Source organism: Scyliorhinus torazame, chromosome 6, assembly GCF_047496885.1.
Source record: "Scyliorhinus torazame isolate Kashiwa2021f chromosome 6, sScyTor2.1, whole genome shotgun sequence".
Classification (NCBI taxonomy): Eukaryota; Metazoa; Chordata; class Chondrichthyes; order Carcharhiniformes; family Scyliorhinidae; genus Scyliorhinus; species Scyliorhinus torazame.
The window spans coordinates 181,871,916-181,891,791 of NC_092712.1; the positions used below are offsets into that span (position 1 = coordinate 181,871,916).

The 19,876-nt window shown below is 45.4% G+C and overlaps 1 protein-coding gene across 3 annotated transcripts in view; it reads right to left on the reverse strand.

The window, feature by feature from the left end:
• Positions 1-19,876, reverse strand: part of dgkb (diacylglycerol kinase, beta) — a 1,346,936-nt gene that overhangs the window by 699,469 nt on the left and 627,591 nt on the right. For all 3 annotated transcript variants that reach the window (XM_072509150.1, XM_072509148.1, XM_072509149.1), the window contains one exon: positions 16,587-16,703. In XM_072509150.1, coding sequence (XP_072365251.1) covers positions 16,587-16,703 — 117 coding nt within the window. The remainder of the gene's footprint in view (positions 1-16,586; positions 16,704-19,876) is intronic.

The window sequence follows — 19,876 nt, forward strand, 5'->3', positions numbered from 1 at the left end:
AGATGATATTGCTGGACTAGAGATTCTTGTGCTCCTCATGAATTGTTTTGAAAGCAATTCTTCTCCACCAGATTTTCCATTGACTTATCAACTTTTACAGTTAATTAAGTAGCATATTTAATTGAAAGTAAATCTCTGATCATTAAGTGTCGTTATCATAATTGGCACAGTGGCATTTGGCACCACACTCTTATTTAATGTTAACACCTACACAATCTCAACGTTGAATGCTATGAATCAACCAGTGCTTCATAGATAACTGCAATGCAACTCCGGAAACTCTGCACCCCAAATTTCAAAGCAATGCCCTACATTTTCTTACCACTCCTGTAAAAAATAGTCACAAGCTTCCCTTGGGATTTTGTCATATTTTTCTTTCCATGTTCGTGCTTCTGTCCTTTTCAGAGCATTAACTATGTGCCAATGGAGCACAGAATGACAGAGATGAAGTACCTAACTACCTCAGTATGAAGTCCCGATGGAATCAGGTAAATTAATGAGACTCATCCAAAGGTTATGTATGATCTATTACTTCCTCTAATTATAAATAATAATCCTGATCATTATGCTGGTTAGCTATAAAGAACTAAGATAAATGTGCTTAACCATGATTAATAGACATCAATGTACTGTATGGGTCTCTTTCGTTGCCATGGTATCTCAAGGTGCCGCAGTTATTTCGTTTTGTTTCTTTTTTTCCACTGGCACAGACACAAATTCTTTGGGAAGTAAATATGAATCTGCTTTGCAAATCACTTTTAGACTTCAGCAGTACTTAATGACCCTCTTAGCGCACCATTCCAAAGAGTTAAAGCACTTTTAAGAACACCTGAACAGACACATGTGATCACTGCAATTAAAGAAACCATTTCCTGAGTAACACTGTAAAAATAAAAGTCTAGTTATTTTCAACACTGGGGCTAAAATACTGTCTGACAGCTGGAAGCCACAACTTAATAGTATGTCATAATGGCACAGCCAAAGCTGGAGAGATGACAGCCTTATCATTCGCACTGCAGCCTGCAGTTCATTGCTGATACCCGAGGCCAAATGGCTTGTCCATCAATGTATATTTTAATATATCCTGAACTACTGCTAGTTACTATACATTAACCAGAGCTACTCTTTGGTAGTTCATGTCAAAGGCAATTGTCTGTTTGACATATGTCAGCTGCCATATTGTTTTATTTTTATCCATGGAATGAAACACAATGATTGAAGGGCATCAAGATGAGATAAATAAGCTAATCATGTTTCTTACCATCAACCATCAATCAACATTCATTCCAACAACTTCCAGTGCATGCCATCAGCACAAAAGATACTTTGCAAGACACCAAAGGACAGAATCATTGTTATTGTTTCTTCTGATAGTGATGATCAATAACAAGGAGAAATAGATTTAAAGTAATTGATGGGGGGGATTAGGGGAGCATTGAGGAGGACTTTTCTCGAAGAGGATGATGGGTGGGGGTCTGGAACTCACTACCTGAGGGGGTAATGGAGACAGAATCACTCATTGTATTAAAGAAATGATGGGCAGAATGGTCCCATCTTTGCTGTAACTTTCTATGCTTAATGGTGAGCTGCAGCTCCAGAGTTGTTTGTGTCCCTCCAGTACCTTACTAAAGTCACCAGGTGCTATTTAACATGCAAAAACAGAGTCCCGTTTTGAGCACGTATAGTGGGGTGTTTCTTTGCACCTGCAGTGCCGAGAACAACTCTGTTATCGAATGGAACTCTGCTGTTTATTTTTACCTCGGTTGGGAATGACCCACTGAGGCCGCACTTACCCCGTTCCCTGCACTGACAAGCTCAGTGGATCGAGAAGCCATTTTTAAATGCTGCCCCAATCTTTCGACCGCCCTCTGCTCCTCCACCGGATCCCTACCCAATTGCTCAGAGGATCATCAAGCCATCCCCTCACCCACCCTCTTAAGGGTAGGGCATCCCCAGGCCTGAACTCTGGAACGGGAAACCTGGCACCCGGCACCTTGACACTGCCAGCCTGGCACCCTGGCATTGCCCCTGTCAGGCTGGCAGTGCCATCGGCACCATGGAAGTGCCAGGATGGCATTGTCAGGGTGTCAGTGCCTAGGCACCAGGCTGGCAGTGCCAAGGGCCTGAGTGCCAGGGTACCACCCTGCCCAATGGCCTAGGAGATCCCCCAAGTGCCATTTCGCCTGCCAGTGCAAAATGGTGCTATGGCAAGGTCTTCCAGGTGAGGCAGTTAGTTTCCGGGTCTCAAGAGAATCTGGCATAGAGATATTTAATAGCTCACTTAAATATTCGGGGCGGGATTCTCCGACCCTCGCCGGGTCGGAGAATCGCCGGGGGGTGGCGTGAATCCCGCCCCCGCCGGCTGCCGAATTCTCTGGCGCCGGGAATTTAGCAGGGGTGGGAATCGCGTTGCACTGGTCAAGGGCCGCTGGCAGCGGTCCCCCCGACCGAATGGCCGCCCATTTTCGGCGGGTCCGCTGGCGTAAATTACAACAGGTCCTTACCGGCGGGACCTGGCTCTGCGGGTGGCCTCCGGGCTCCTCAGGGGGACGCGGGGGGATCTGGCCCCACGAGGTGCCACCATGGTGGCCTGACCCGCGATCGGGGTCCACCGATCTGCGGGCGGGCTTGTGCCATGGGGGCACTCTAATCCTCCGTGCCAGCCGCTGTAACAGTCTGCGATGTCTGGCGTGGAGATGAACCCTCCCTGCGCATGCGCTGGGAAGGCGCCAGCACACGCTGGCGCTCCCGCGCATGTGCCAACTTGCGCCGGCCGACAGAGGCTCTTTGGCGCCGATTGGCGTGTCGCCAAGCCTCTTCCACACCGACCAGCGTGGCGCAAACCACTCCGGCGCCGGTCTAGCCCCTGAAGGTGTGGAGGATTCCGCACCTTCTGGGCAGCCCGACGCCAGAGTGGTTCATGCCACTCCTTCGCGCCGGAGTTGCCCGCCCCGCCGATTCACGGAGAATCCCGCCCATTAATCTGGTTATCGCTCTTCGAGGGCGAGATCCAGATCGCAATGTCTCGAGAAATCCATCAAGATCTCGCAAGGCATTCTGAGCATCGCAAATTTCACGAGGGACATCTCATAAGATTTAACGGCCTTGTCGCATACCAAGTTGGGAGCGATGAGGCCTTTTGATCCCGCCCACCAGGTGTGAACCTGGACAGCAAGCAGAGGTGAACCATTTAATTGAGAGAGCAGACCCTTGCCCTGGGTGGAAAAGCCATTTAATTATGACAGCAAATCCCAGCCCTGAATTTTACCAAACACTTGATGTATTTTAGATACAACATGATGGAGGCGTTTATATTTTCATATGCAAAAGAAGATTTTTGATGGCAAGTAAATTAGATAAACATGGGAATAGCTGACAAATAAAAGCTAGAGATAGTTATTAGTGTGAAGGGAAGACAGCCTTCCTTCAATAATGGAACTGTTGATAAATTTATTCTGGTTAGATTTTGATTATTTGCTTCAGATTATTTAAAGGCTAGTTCATGGAAGTTTTGCATTCTAGAAGTAGGTTGATTCCTTGTGAATGTTGCAACTATTCAAGGAATGCTACACCAGAGGAAAAATGCCAGCATTTCAGTCTGTCTTGTAAACAACTCTCCATACAGCAAGGGGTTTGCTGCTCGCATTCTATGCAGTTGAGTGACAGAAATAATTAATATTCTAATTACCTGCCTGTTGAGAAAAAATCTGGCTCGTCTTCAAAGAAACATGCTTTGTGAGAGGACTATTTTGATCTGGAGTGTCAAAATCTGGCTTGGAGCAATACACATACCATGGGTTCTTCCTATTCTGGAGTTCCCTTGCTTCAATTAGTTCGCCAGACATATCATACACTTAGAGGTAGAGTTCTGTCAATAAAAGCCTGCATCGTAATCAACAGAGACTCAACTCAGAGATTTTGAAATGATTCCTCGATTTCTGACACCACTATTTAGATTTAGTAAGCCACTTAAGTGATTATGTTAAATCAGGCATTGTGTTGCAAATTATCTGCGTAATTGGTTGTCTCTGTGTCATTAAATATTGTGCAAGTATATTCAAACATTAGTTTGGCTTGAATGGCACTGTCTGGCAACAGTGTTTGCCACCGAGCAGAAAGGACGGAAGTGTGTGCTGAACAACCCATATAATTTCTGGTGAAAAATATCTTGGTTAAAAAGAACACGGGTGATTTTTGTAAATGGCGTATGGGCAGGATGTTCAGTTTACCTGCTCAATGATATTAGCGAGAGCCCCGATTCATTTTTCTTTTTAAACTCCTCCAAAAGAATAATTTCTCATATGTTTGGTCTATTTTCAAAGCCCTTATCCACCTATGAAAATTACTCTGTTTGATCCTTTCAAACTCCATGTGTGTTTGACCAAATTCTTTCCTTAAATTTCTAAACCTTTGGCTGTAGGCTTCAGGCACGAGTTCATATGCACCCAAGATGGATTTTTTCACCTCCTCATACGTCCCAGAAACCTCCTCCCCTAGTGATGCAAACACTTCACTCGCCCTACCTACCAGTTTTGTTTGAATCAGTAATACCCACATGTCCTGTGGCCATTTCATTTGTTTAGCTACCTTCTCAAATGAAATGAAAAGGCTTCAACCTCCTTCTCGTCAAACCTTGGCAATGCTTGGACATATTTAAATAGATCCCCATCAAGCCTTCGAATTTGGCGCTCTTTCTCACTATCCTCATCACTATCATCCAACTGTACTTTTCCCTTTATGTCTGCCAATTTTAACTGACTGTCATGTTTCATGACCATTTTCTGAAGTTCAAACTATCTCTCTTTATCTTTTTCCCTGATTTGTAACTCCCTTTCTCTTTCTTTTTGTTCTGCTAGGGCTATTCTTTCTTTTCTCCTTTCTTCTCTCTCCTTTTCTTTTTCCCCTCTCTCTCTTTTTCCACTTTCTCGCTTTCTTTTTCCTCCCTTTCATATTCAAGCTGCTTTAATTCTTTCTCATGTTCCATTTGTTTAATTTATAACTGATTTTTTTCTATTTCCAATGAGTCAGACTGTATCTCAGGCAACTTTAAATGCTTAGCCACCGCCATAATTATCAAGCCTTTTCGCATTTTGTCAGGAAATTTTAACTGCAATGTTTTTGCCAAATCAACAGTCTGCTTTTAGTCTCTGTCCGCAAGGTACTGCGTGTGACCGTCTCCAACCCCAAAAACTTCAGGGCCTCTGAAAAAGCCATTGTCCACAACACACTCCCTACTTGAACTAGAATACCACACCTGAAAAGCAACCACAATATGCTCACCCCTCACTGTCTTTAAGTTCAGTAAGCCAATCCAATAGATAGACTTTCATCCCGGACGAGCCCCCAATTTGATATGGACCAGGGTTTAGAGAACCCCAAAGTGTATCATGGAGTTCACCTGACCCACAACTTTGAATAGATTGTGGTATGGGGAGCACACAGCCCACTCTACAGGTGTGGTACAGCAGAAATGGAAAAGTATTTTTTAAAGAAAAACAATGTTTATTCTATGAACTCAAGTTAACCTTTTTCCCGTACCAGCCTCCCCGAACAGGCGCCGGAATGTGGTGACTAGGGGCTTTTCACAGTAACTTCATTTGAAGCCTACTTGTGACAATAAGCAATATTCCTTCATAAAACATACAGTGAACATCTTAGCAAACATTAATTCAAATACAACCCCCAAAGAATACAACACTAAGTAATCCTTAAGCTGTCCTTTTAACATCCATAAGATTGGAAAAAACCTTTAAACACAAGCACATCAGGTTAAAGTCACTACTGAGAGCAGTTATTAGTTTTAAATCACCAAAGGATCGATTTACAGTTTTTAGATTACAGAGAGAGAGACTTACACCCCTTCTGGCTGTGACTGCAGCTAACCAGCTCTGAAAACGAAACTAAAACACACCCTGCAGCAAACAGCCTAAAATGAAAGTAAAAGGTTGACAGACAGCCTAGCTCCACCCACTCTCTGACATGACTGCAGTAATAAACACCCATTTAAGACCATAAGACCATAAGACATAGGAGTGGAAGGAAGGCCATTTGGCCCATCGAGTCCACTCCACCATTCAATCATGGCTGATTTCAACTCCATTTACCCGCTCTCTCTCCATAGCCCTTAATTCCTCGAGAAATCAAGAATTTATCAACTTCTGTCTTAAAGACACTCAACGTCCCGGCCTCCACCAAGCCCTCTGTGGCAATGAATTCCACAGACCCACCACTCTCTGGCTGAAGAAATTTCTCCTCATCTCTGTTCTAAAGTGACTCCCTTTTATTCTAAGGCTGTGCCCCCTGGTCCTAGTCTCCCCTGCTAATGGAAACAACTTCCCTACATCCACCCTATCTAAGCCATTCATTATCTTGTAAGTTTCTATTAGATCTCCCCTCAACCTCCTAAACTCCAATGAATATAATCCCAGGATCCTCAGAAGTTCATCGTATGTTAGGCCTACCATTCCTGGGATCATCCGTGTGAATCTCCGCTGGACCCGCTCCAGTGCCAGTATGTCCTTCCTGAGGTGTGGGGCCCAAAATTGCTCACAGTATTCTAAATGGGGCCTAACTAATGCTTTATAAAGCTTCAGAAGTACATCCCTGATTTTATATTCCAAGCCCCTTGAGATGAATGACAACATTGCATTTGCTTTCTTAATTACGGACTCAACCTGCAAGTTTACCTTTAGAGAATCCTGGACTAGGACTCCCAAGTCCCTTTGCACTTCAGCATTATGAATTTTGTCACCGTTTAGAAAATAGTCCACGCTTCTATTCTTTTTTCCAAAGTGCAAGACCTCGCACTTGCCCACGTTGAATTTCATCAGCCATTTCTTGGACCACTCTCCTAAACTGTCTAAATCTTTCTGAAGCCCCCCATTTCTTAAAGGTCCTCTCACCACAGATATTTATATACACACCCATTTATAAACACCCATTTTTTAAAGGTACTCTCACATGACGCTTTCTTGCTCACACCTTTCTTTTTCCTTGCACACCATACAAAGTCACCTCACACTTTTTCAACATCAAACACACAAATGCTTTCCTACTCTTCTTCCAAGTTTACAAAGGATAGATAATGGGACGATGGCCCGAGTTCATCAGTATAATCAAGTCCAGATGGGACAAAGGCATACATCAGGAATTCAACAAAATGAGCCGAGATGGGTTGGAGATGGGAAATGCTACAGAGATTGCAATAGGCAGTGACTTGATGATGGCACAGCTATGTAGTCAGCAGCTTATTTCAGGGTCATATGTGACAGCAAAGATGCAAACAATCTAGTTCATAGAGCATAGAACATTACAGTGCAGTACAGGCCCTTCGGCCCTCGATGTTGCGCTGACCTGTGAAACCACTCTAAAGCCAATCTACACTTATCGTCCATATGTCTATCCAATGACCATTTGAATGCCCTTTGTGTTGGCGAGTCCACTACTGTTGCAGGCAGGGGATTCCACGCCCTTACTACTCTCTGAGTAAAGAACCTACCTCTGACATCTGTCCTCTATCTATCTCCCCTCAATTTAAAGCTATGTCCCCTCGTGCTAGACATCACCATCCGAGGAAAAGGGCTCTCACTGTCCACCCTATCCAATCCTCTGATCCTCATGTATGCCTCAATTAAGTCACCTCTTAACCTTCTTCTCTCTAACGAAAACAGCCTCAAGTCCCTCAGCCTTTCCTCAGAAGATCTTCCCTCCATACCAGGCAACATTCTGGTAAATCTCCTCTGCACCCTTTCCAATGCTTCCACATCCTTCCTCTAATGCGACGACCAGAATTGCACGCAATACTCCAAATGCGGCAGCACCAGAGTTTTATACAGCTGAAACATGACCTCATGACTCCGAAACTCAATCCCTCTACCAATAAAAGCTAACACACCGTACACCTTCTGAACAACCCTCTCAACCTGGGTGGCAACTTTCAGGGATCTACGTACATAGACACCGAGATCTCTCTGCTCATCCACACTACCAAGAATCTTACCATTAGCCCAATTCTCTGTCTTCCTGTTTTTCCTTCCAAAATGAATCACCTCACACTTTTCTGCATTAAACTCCATTTGCCACCTCTCACCCCAGCGCTGCAGCTTATCTATGTCCCTCTGTAACTTGCAACATCCTTCCGCACTGTCCACAACTCCACCGAATTTAGTGTAATCTGCAAATTTACTCACCCATCCTTCTACGCCCTCCTCCAGGTCATTTATAAAAATGACAAACAGCAGTGGCCCCAAAACAGATCCTTGTGGTACACCACGAGTAACTGGACTCCAGTCTGAACATTTCCCATCAACCACCACCCTTTGTCTTCTTCCAGCTAGCCAATTTCTGATCCAAACTGCTAAATCACCCTGAATCCCATGCCTCCGTATTTTCTGCAGTAGCCTATCGTGGGGAACCTTATCAAACGCTTTACTGAAATCCATATACACCACATCAACTGCTTTACACTCATCCACCTGTTTGCTCACCTTCTCAAAGAACTCAATAAGGTTTGTGAGGCACGACCTACCCTTCACAAAACCGTGTTGACTATCTCTAATCAAATATTCCTTTCCAGATGATTATACATCCTATCTTATAAACCTTTCCAAGATTTTGCCCACAACGGAAGTAAGGCTCACTGGTCTATAGTTACCGGGGTTGTCTCTACTCCCCTTCTTACAAGGGGACAACATTTGCTATCCTCCAGTCATCTGGCACTATTCCTGTAGATGACTTAAAGATCAAAGCCAAAGGCTCAGCAATCTCCTCCCTAGCTTCCCAGAGAATCCTAGGATAAATCCCATCTGGCCCAGGGGACCTCTCTGTTTTCGCACTTTACAGAATTGCTAACACCTCCTCCTTATGAACCTCAAGCCCTTCTAGTCTAGTAGCCTGAATCTCAGTATTCTCCTCGACAACATTGTCTTTTTCCTGTGTGAATACTGATGAAAAATATTCATTTTCAGCCTCAGAAAGTTGCCAGAGAAAGGGAAAGAATCAATGGTTTATGCACAAAATTTGTGATGGATCCACAGACAGTGGTTTTGGTCTTCCCAATATTTGGTCAGAGGAAATGTCTGTTCATCAACTCCTGAAGCGAGGCAAGTTTTTTACCCAGAGGGTGGTAAATATATGGAACGCGCTGCCTGGGGAGGTGGAGGGAGCAGGTACGATAGCGGCATTTAAGTGGCATCTAGACAAATATAAGAATAGGGTGGGAAGGAAGGATACGGACTCCGTAAGTGCAGACAGTTTTAGGTTAGGCATGTACCATGGTCAGTGCAGGCTTGGAGGGCCAAAGGGCCTGTTCCTGCGCTGTATTGTTCTTTGCTTTTTGTTCTTTCTTTGAATGTGTTATGTATTGTGGCACACTTCTGGCATTGTCAAGAGACTCTGGATTTTATTAGGAAGGTGTTTGAAGATTAACTTGGTACAGGAGGTTTTGCAGCACAAAGCTGCTTTGGAGTACAGCTCCAGTCTTTGCATACTTAGTCCATGGCTGTTCGATGTAATACTGCCTGAGAGAGGACTCCTCTCTCTGGGGTGATCACTTATTCTCGGTTCCATTGGCCCTGCAAGTCAGGTGACCCTCTATTGCTGTACTGTCTTAAAGAGACAGCCATTACAAATACTACAGGCTTCTGGACAGGCAGTATGATAATTTAGCGAAAGTGGAGATTTTGAGGGAGGTAGCTGTGAGGTAGAGATGGGTGACATCCTTGTCCATGTGGAAATTGTTGCTGTGCTTGCAGATTATGTTGGCGAGGGATAGCTTGCAGATGAAAAGGATTCCAAAGATAGAACCTTGGGGGACATTAGGGCTAATGGTGTGGGGGTCGGTAGAAAAGCAAATGCAAGTTACTTGAATAAATAAAAAGAAACCTGGGGATTACAGTCATCCTAATCAGAAACCAGTGGAGAGGTGCTCAAAGAGGATGGTCTGGCCAGCCATGTCAAATAAATGTTGCAGGCAGGTTGATGAGAAGGGATAAAAGGGATAAAATGGTATTTGTAACGTCGTTGAGAACTGTTTTGTTAAAGTGGCAGAAATCTGATTGGAGGGATTCAAACGTGAAGCTTGAGCAAAGTTGAGCATGAATTGCTGAAGTGACAGCACGATCAAGAACCTGAGAGGAAAAGGAGCTTAAAAATGGGAAGTAATTTGCAATGACAGTTATGGGGGAAGGGGTCATGTGGGGCACAAGCTACCTGAATGGGAACAGAGTTCCATCGTGAACGCGATTAGCCGGGTGTTTCCCAGTGCTCAGAATGCCGAGAATCATCACGTTTTCAAACGGCTATTCAGGTAGATCAGGGGCCTCAGCGGGGAATGCACAGCCAAGGCTGCACTTTATCCCATTTTCAACACTGAGGAGCTCCGCCCAACTGAGCTCTTGACCCCCCCACCCCCGACACGACCGCCGAACCCCCTCCAAGTCCCAACTCACTTATAAAGGGGTATTCAGTCCCCTGCACCTGCACAGGGCACCCCGGGCCCGATTCCCGTTGCACAAAAAATGCCAGCTTGGCACCTTGGCACTGCCAGCCTAGCAGTGTCCCTGCCAGATGGCGTGCCACCTGGGCACCTTAGCAGTGCCAGGCTGGCACTGCCAGGGTGTCACCCTGCCCAGAGGGCAAGCACCTGAGGACCTTCGATTCCCTGGGAGACCCCAATGGGCGGGATTCACATCCCGATTTCTCACAAGATCGTGTTAGATCTTGCGATGCTTGGTGAGCCAGGTATGTACCAGTTGCGCCATGTTTCAGGTGGATCCCGCCCATGACGTATTGTGAAGAGATGAGTGATGAATCCAGTTTTAAAGGATATCTGGATGGTACCTGGGTAGAGAGAAAGACCATTAACAATATTAGTATTATATGTTCTTAGTTCAATGAAAATGGGGCCCAGAGGGAGGTTGTGTGGTCAATAGTTTTGTGGAAATTCAATAGTGCTCAGGCACACTCTATTTATTTGAAGGTAGACGGTTGGAACATATGGCGAACATCATTATGAATGCAAAAGAGCAGGGAGTTAAATTGCTCTTAATAAGAAGCTCTCCAGTTGTTGGAACCATTTTGCCTCTTTGCTACCAGTGCAGTGTTGTCTTTATCATTACACTAATAGCCCCCATTTCATTGTGGCTCCATGTGTTGTTCCCTGTTGTAGTTAGGTCACATACTATAGCAAAGCACTATTATATAGGACACTCCTATATGGCTTTATTTCAGGGATATATCGATCTGTCCAAACAGTGGAATCGTGACTTGAGAACACCACTGGCCTGTTCAGTGAGTTCTCCACACTCAGAAGCCACACTGTGAGTCAATGAACCCGATTGTGGCAATGTTTGGCATTGTATGTGGATTCTTAGAAGGAAGAGTGCAAGAAGCCTTATTCCCAGGTAGCCTTATTCCCAGGTGGATAACTTTGTGATTACTGTACAGAAGCATAAAGTGAAAATGGACGATTGACAGAGCCCACTTTGTTTTACTAGGGCTTCTCCCTGAGCCCACTCTGATGACCAGGACTTCTTCCGATTCATCTTTACTTAAACTGTAGTCCTTTCTTCTAATTGGAGCCTGATTGTCTGCTCCTCTCTTTCTAACTTAACTGGACCTTTCCCTGTCCATTTCCCTTGCATGGGACTCTTCATTTGGGCCCTCTCCCTGACCCCTGCCTGAGACACTTATCTTAATGTCACTCCACTTACATGAACCAGGTTTTCACAGCAACTTTCTTCATGCACAGGCATGTTGGACCCAAAGAACTCTCAAAATGGAGAAGTACACATATGCAGCCTGCTCCCAGTGTGCACATGTGCAAAAACTCAGAGGGAGTGGAATTTCCTGACCTCCATTCTCAACGTTAAGCTAAATTAACTTTGGTAACCTGAGTCAGTCTTCATCAGCCCGATGTTCTGCAGTTCCTTTGCAACTTCACCAGGAAACTGGCAGCCATGTCAAGAGGATCATCATCTGATGCTGACTGAGTGAGTGGCAAGTCTCCAACAGCGCTCCAAGTGCCTGAGCCCTGGGCTGTCCCTGCATCCGACTGCTGTGGGGACGTGTCCGTCAGCTGTTCCCCAGAAAGTGACCCTGAGTCTAACCTTGAGCTACACTCCACCGAGAAGTGTCTCTGTACCGGTGGAGGGTGCGGGTGAGCACTGTGCTGGTCTTTTCTGAGCAGTCCCATCTTCAAATGTTCTTCAGGGGCCTGGGGTGATGCGGGGCTGGCTAGTTGGCCATGGTTTGTTGGTACATAAAAAATACAAAAGGACAGTTTTGGTCGATGAGCTGTGGCTAATTCAGAGTAAATGGCACTCAGTGTGAATTGCAGGATTTGGTGAAGTGACGGAGTTGAGATCCATACTAATTTGTTGTGGAAGGTCAAGCTCTGTGTCACCACAGGAGCGATCACGGTCTTCATCGACGGGCTCTGCTGCAGCCTCTTCAAACTTGCTGAGGGCACGTTTCTCTGCCATCCCACCCCCGGTCTGGGCTCTCTCTCATTCGTTGTGCCCAAGTTTGGCCTGTATGAAGATAAAAGAAAGACCTGTGCTCAGAGGCGATGGAGCAGAATTTCGGTGAAATATGTATCCCCTGTGTGTGGTGTGCCCTGTCCAGAGGAACAGAGAATGGAACGTGAGCAACAAGACAAATGAGATGGTGGTGTTGTTGAAGTCTTGTTCAGAGAGTGAGTGTGGGTATGTGTTCCCCGTGACTGAATGTGTGAGATCCGTGATGAGATTAGCCGTTTGAGTACATGATGCCATGCTGAGAGTTTGAAAGTGGAGGGAGATCAGAGAGGACTTACCCTGGCGGAGCACATTAGATAATTCATCTGCTTCCTGCACAGGGTGTCGCTTACGTATGGGTGGCAGCTGCACTGACCTCCTGGGCAACGGTATCCCAGGCCAGAGAAGTTAGGTTTGTCTGCTTTCTCAAGCCATTTCTTCGGTATCCCACATGCCGGTGAGCCCAGACTCCTCAAATAAGGGCCTTGAGGGACAAGGTGGTAAAAGCTGATGCAGTCTTCTTGAAGCTGCTTGCCTTTTGTCTCAGAGCTACTGACATCCTGCACGGTCTAGTGAAGATAAGTGGGCTGGAGAGAGTTATCGGAGTGTGCTGGACTGGTGTTTAAACGTGGCACCGGGTTATTTGAATCCGCCAGCTGACCCCGGGGCAGACGAATCAGAGGAGAGCTTGCTTGTGCATAATTAACGGGCTTTACGAACAATTAACAGTCTGAGAGGATTTTGGGCCATTTAAAATAGTTTACTGAAACAAATTGCTTTCAGACTTGGGTGACCTGGTTGACCTTCCTCTGGGAATTAAATATGACTAGAAGAATGAAAAGAGACCATGTAGAGAAGGATATACTGCTCAAAGAGAGAGGAGGAAGAAGAGGAGAAGAACTCTCAGTGTTTGCAGGGAGCAATTCTCCAACTGCAACTTCTGTGAGGACCAATGTTTAAGACACCCTCACTTTATGTAAAAGCTCATGACTGAAATCAGCCAATGGCTGCAGCAGGGCAAGGATAACCTTGACTATGGCTGTGATGGTTGAGCAGTTCATAGAATCCCTACAGTGGGGCGGCATGGTGGTGCAGTGGTTAGCACTGCTGCCTATGGTGTTGAGGTTCGGGGTTCGAACCCAGTCCACTGTCTGTGTGGAGTTTGCACATTCTCTCTGTGACTGCGTGGATTTTACCCCCACAACCCAAAGATCTGCAAGTTAGGTGGATCGGCCACAGTAAATTGCCCCTTAATTGGAAAAAAATAATTAAAAGAAAATAGAATCCCTACAATGCAGAAAGAGGCCATTCGGCCCATAAAGACAGCACCGGCCCTTGGAAAGAGAGCCCTACGCTAGCCCATGCCTCCACCTAATCCCCATAACCCAGGAACCCCACCTAACCTTTTGGACACTAAGGGGCAATTTATCATGACCAATCCAGCTAACTTGCATATCTTTGGACTGTGGGAGGAAACCGGAGCACCCGGTGGAATACCACGCAGACACGGGCAGAAAGTGCAAACTTCACACGGTCACTAGTGTGAGTTGAGGGTCTGGCGTTGGCAACAGTGCTGAGTGTATGAACGTTAGGTACAGCATGATTTGAAAGTCTGAGTACTGATTGATAGAAGCAAATTACTGCGGATGCTGGAATCTGAAGTCAAAGAGAAAATGCTGTAAAATCTCAGCAGGTCTGGCAGCATCTGTAAGAAGAGTCCAGATGAGGTAGGTGGATAATGAGGGTGATTTAAGCATTGGATAGGCGAATGGTGCACTTGGTAGATTATGTCATTTGAAGGTTGAATTTGCTCCCTTGGAAACTCATGGAAGATTGTAAAACTTCTCTCTGCATCCATATTCTTGGAACAATATTCTTGGCATCGGCGCTTGCTGCTACTTCTTCTAACTATCTCCTTAGCATATGTCTGGAGGAATCTTCTCCCCCCACTGTAGGTATCTCTCCACATCTTACACTGAGATCTCCAGCACATTGACAGAAAACCTTGCTGCACAGTCTCTCATATATTCAGGTATATATTTAAAGTTTCAGAGCCAATTTCCAAGGAATCGCATCACTTCCTGCAGCGACAATCCACCTCCCATTTAAGAGATGGAGGCTGCTTTTATGTAGCATTAGCCACTCATAATAACGGGGCCCTTGTTCGTGCATACAGTAAATGGACTGCATGAATGGCACTGGCTACATGCAGCATTCATTTAGAATTGCAGGCAGCATATTAAATTTCTGAACAAATGTCTGTTAAATGCACACCATAATACCCACATCCATTTAACTGCCTATATTTATGTATTGTGGTTCTAATGTTTCTCACAATTTGACTGGTGTGAAGCAGATAATGCCAGCAAGTAACATAGAGAGTGGCTTTATGTGAATTGATTGCATTTTAACCAGTCATGCTCAAATTCCAGCCCAAAGTTATAATTTTTTTTTTTGCACTGGCATGCCCTCCCATTGTTTTAAATGAGGAAACAGCAATGAAGTGAAGCTACAGTGAAAATTACTGTTACCTTGCAACAGCACTTCCACAACGGTGGGCTATGTCCTGCGGAATAGTAGTTTACTGACTTGTATGTATGACTGGAACCAAGTAACACCTAAAAGTCACATATATGTGTGTCATGTGTGGTGTCTGGTATGTGTCCAGTGTGTGTTGTGTGTGTGCATGTTGTGAGCGCACATGTTGGGTGTGTGCATGCCCTGTGTGTGTGTGCATGTCCTGCATGTGTGTCATGTGTATCATGTGTGTGGCATGTGCACATGCATGTGTGTTCTTACCATACATCCATGTAAAATGTCACGATTGTCCCATGATAACAAAGTAAACAACGTTACAACAATAGAACTTTGAGGTTGGGGAACAGTTGCACAAGAGCAACCTGAATAAAACTTTTAACAGTCACAGGTCGCAAAGTTTGCTATCCCGAATGTCCAGAAACAATAGGGAGGAAAATTCTCAAAAAAGGGAATGTATTGAAGGGAAATAACTGGTGAGAATAGGTCATCAATCTCCAAATGTAACACTGAAACTCTTGTTTGGACAAAGTGCTACGAATGCCAAAACAAACTGATTAAATAGTGTTAATTCCTATCATACAAATGCCTAGTAGACCTGCATTATTCTGTATTTTTGGTGGCAAAGCCTCTGTTTTGGAACAAAAAAGTGCTCAGCCAGGATGAAATGTTATTCACCTCAGATAATAAAAGGGGCTGAAATGCCAATGGCTTTGCTCTCCTAGTGGAAGTCTGGTGGTGCATGGCTTGAGTCCATGAGTCCAGCAATTCCCAAATATCATGGAGTGGGGACAGGATCATTTGCATTGTCAAAATGGGCTAACAGCAGCACCTACCTCAAGGGAGGCCTGAACCACCATGCTAAATGTGCAGATGATACTTGTGAAAGGCCTCATAGAAATAGGGCAGCAACAATCTGTGATTTCCAAAAGAACAATCAAGTTGTTCATGCACGGTACTTAATCCAAGAGGAATTGATTATTCCCTCCCAGCCTGAGATATTTTGGGGCCTATAAAAGGCCCTGAAGGGTTGACATCTGCTGTAGGTTCTAGACCTTTCAGGAAGTGCATTGGACAGAATTTCTCAGGAAAGCTTGATAACTCCCAAATGAATCACCCTTTGACCCATCAGAATATCCTGTTCTGCAGCCCATAAACTCAAATCCCTTGATTCTACTCCATTTTCCAGCACCATCTCCCAGACTTCAACTGTTACACTGCCATGTACTCTGATCCAGGGTTGGAGGGAGGTATAAGGTTGCAATAACATAGGGTATGCACAAATATTGACTTTGTTTATCCTGCTTGTCCTACCATACCTACCTCTCATACATTGTACTGTCACATATACACTCAGAGATATGAAGAACACACCCAGCTAAACCTAACGTGTCTTGGCTCATTAATGACCAGCTCGCTTAAAAACCAGTGACTGCAGTAAAATGTCTCTGCATGTCTTTGCCTGCTCTTATACCCAGAGTTTACATCAAAAGAGAAGAACAGAATGACAGTTTCTTGCATTGTTGAACAACATACCTGCAGTCCCTGTCCGTCGACAGTGACAGAGTTAGCTCGTTGTATCTTGGTCCGCTCCTCTGACTTTTTTGTTTGTAGGGAACTATCATCTCTTCTTTTCACAGTTGATTGCCTTTCCTAGTTTTAAAAATAAAAACAATGGCATCTGTTGAAATAGCATCATAGATTCTGAGGGGCTGCACTTCTACGGGCTGAATTGGTTACCAATACTTTTGTTGAAGTGTTCAAAGTTTCTGCCATTTCACCAGATTTCCACTGCTTTTCTACTGAGGTAATGGTGGATAACTGGAACATTCCCTGTGATGGCTACTCATTCTGTCATAATAATAATCTTTATTAGTGTCACAAGTAGGCTTACATTACCACTGCTATGAAGTTACTGTGAAAATCCCCGAGCCGCCGCACTCCGGCGCCTGTTCGGGTATACAGAGTGTGAATTCAGAATATCCAATTCATCTAACAAGCAGGTCTTTTGGAACTTGTGGGAGGAAACCGGAGTGCCCGGAGGAAACCCACGCAGACACGGGGAGAATGTGCAGACTCAACACAGACAGTGACAAAGCTGGAAATCGAACCCAGGTCCCTGGTGCTGTGAAGCAACAGAACTAACCACAGTTGCTACCGTGCAACTCAGCTATATATCCAGCTATGAGCTAAATATTTAGAAGTGCTTATATTTCATCGGTAACATATCTGAGGAGTGATTTTGACTTTATAAGAAGTGCACTGAGATCCCACGGAAGAGGGAATTTCTAAATATTTAAAATAACTTGAATTATATTCATATTCTTCAGAGTTAATAAATGGAGTAAAACAACAGTGAGCTTATTTTGACACTGCAGACACCCTTCCTCCCTTTTTTTTCTCAACAGTTAGTGCCTGAAAATGCATGAGCCCCAATCCCTATAGTAACACCATGTGCATGCTCTTTAGTGCTAAGTTTATGCAGGGCACCTTATTTACATGGGTTCTGCAGTCACCATCACCTCGTATCTCAGGTTCTTACCTGCCCCTATGTTGCCAGGAATTTCAGAGCATGATCACCATTGGTCAATTATTAAAGATGAGATTGCAGAATGAATCACCACAGCTTTGTCAAGGAAAGGTTGTAACAATATGAATATCGTATGGGAGATAAAGGGTTAACAATTTCATGTACATACATCTTACCGCCTCATGGTAATCAAGAGCATTCACATACATATCATGTGGCAACCCTTGATTCGAGGAGAAGGTGTTTAAGCGTGAGAGAGAGTCGTGTATTTGAAAGTTCTGTAGCTAGAGTTATAGCATAGTTTATTTTCGGAACCTTGTAATTAGGAATACATTCAAATCTAGTTTAAGTACTGTTAATAAATCAGCTTTGTTAGTTTACATAGCTTGATGGCCTTTGTTAAACACTACGCATTCAAGACATCCTGACAAAGAAAACAGAGAAAATTACATGGTACCAGGTTTGGTTCCTAAGGTGTACGAGAAAGGTTTAGTGAGAAAGAAAAATCTCTGTGCGGAAAAAATCTTGAAGATCAAAAGAAATCTCATACAAGCTCCGATCGCGCGACCACGTGGAAGCCAGTAGCATTGAAAAATAATGCCCAATCAAAGCTTCATGAAGGGTTTGCAGACTCCAAAGCAATTCAGGACATTGGGTAAAGTAGATGTAAACTGGAAAATTTTCAAACAGCAGTTTGAACGATATAACTCAGCCTTAGACCTTGAGACGGCCAGAGATCAGCAAAACATAGTGCTGTTCCTAACAATGGCTGGACCGCAGGCTTTAGAAATATTTAACTCATTCCATTTTGAGAATGAGGCTGACAAAAAGAAATATAACTAAGTTATCCAAATGTTTGATAGGCATTGCGAACTACAGATCAATGAAACTTTCGAACGATATATATTTCGGAAAAGAGTCCAGAAACCAAGTGAAACACTTGACTGTTTCATTACTGATCTTAGGATCAAAGCGCAGACCTGTAATTTTACAATATTATTAGACTCCCTTCTGTGTGATCAGATTGTATTTGGTGTTAAAAATGAAAAGCTTCATAAAGGATTACTCAGACAACTGGGGTGAAATTCTCCGGTATCGGCGCAATGTCCGCCGACTGGCGCCCAAAACGGCGCAAATCAGTCGGGCATCGCGCCGCCCCAAAGGTGCGGAATGCTCCGCATCTTGGGGAGGCCGAGCCCCAACCTTGAGGGGCTAGGCCTGCGCCGGGCGAATTTCCACCCCGCCAGCTGGCGGAAAAGGCCTTTGGTGCCCCGCCAGCTGGCGCGGAAATGACATCTCCGGGCGGCGAATCCGCGGGAGCGTTAGCGGCTGCTGACGGCATTCCTGCGCATGCGCAGTGGAGGGAATCTCTTCCGCCTCGGCCATGGTGGAGACCGTGGCGAAGGCGGAAGGAAAAGAGTGCTCCCATGGCACAGGCCCGCCCACGGATCGGTGGGCCCCGATCGTGGGCCAGGCCACTGTGGGGGCACCCCCCAGGACCCCGGAGCCCGCCCGCGCTGCCTTGTCCCGCCGGTAAGGTAGGTGGTTTAATCTATGCCGGCGGGATTTTAGCAGCAGGACTTCGGCCCATCCGGGCCGGAGAATCGCGGGGTGGGGCCCGCCAACCGGCGCGGCGCGATTCCCGCCCCCGCCGAATATCCGGTGCCGGAGAATTCGGCAACCGGCGGGATTCACGCCAGCCCCCAGCGATTCTCCGACCCGGCGGGGGGGTCAGAGAATCTCGCCCCAGAAGTTAACACTAGAAGATGTTATTAGTATGTGTCGTGCAAGCGTACTTGCTAAAAATCAATATTCCGAAATACATATAGTTTTACATAGAATTTACAGTGCAGAAGGAGGCCATTCAGCCCATCGAGTCTGCACCAGCTCTTGGAAAGAGCACCCTACCCAAACCCACATCACCCTATTCCCATAACCCAGTAATCCCACTCAACCAACACTTAGGGCAATTTTTGGACACTAAGGGCAATTTAGCATGGCCAATCCACCTAACCTATGCACATCTTTGGACTGTGGGAGGAAACCGGAGCACCCGGAGGAAACCCACGCACACACGGGGAGAACGTGCAGACTCCGCACAGACAGTGACCCAGCCGGGAATCGAACCTGGGACCCTGGAGCTGTGAAGCAATTGCGCTAACCACTATGCTACCGTGCTGCCCACAATAATCGCTTATTGTCACAAGTAAGCTTCGATGAAGTTACTGTGAAAAGCCCCTAGTCGCCACATTCCGGCGCCTGTTTTGGGGAAGCCGGTACGGGAATTGAACCCGCG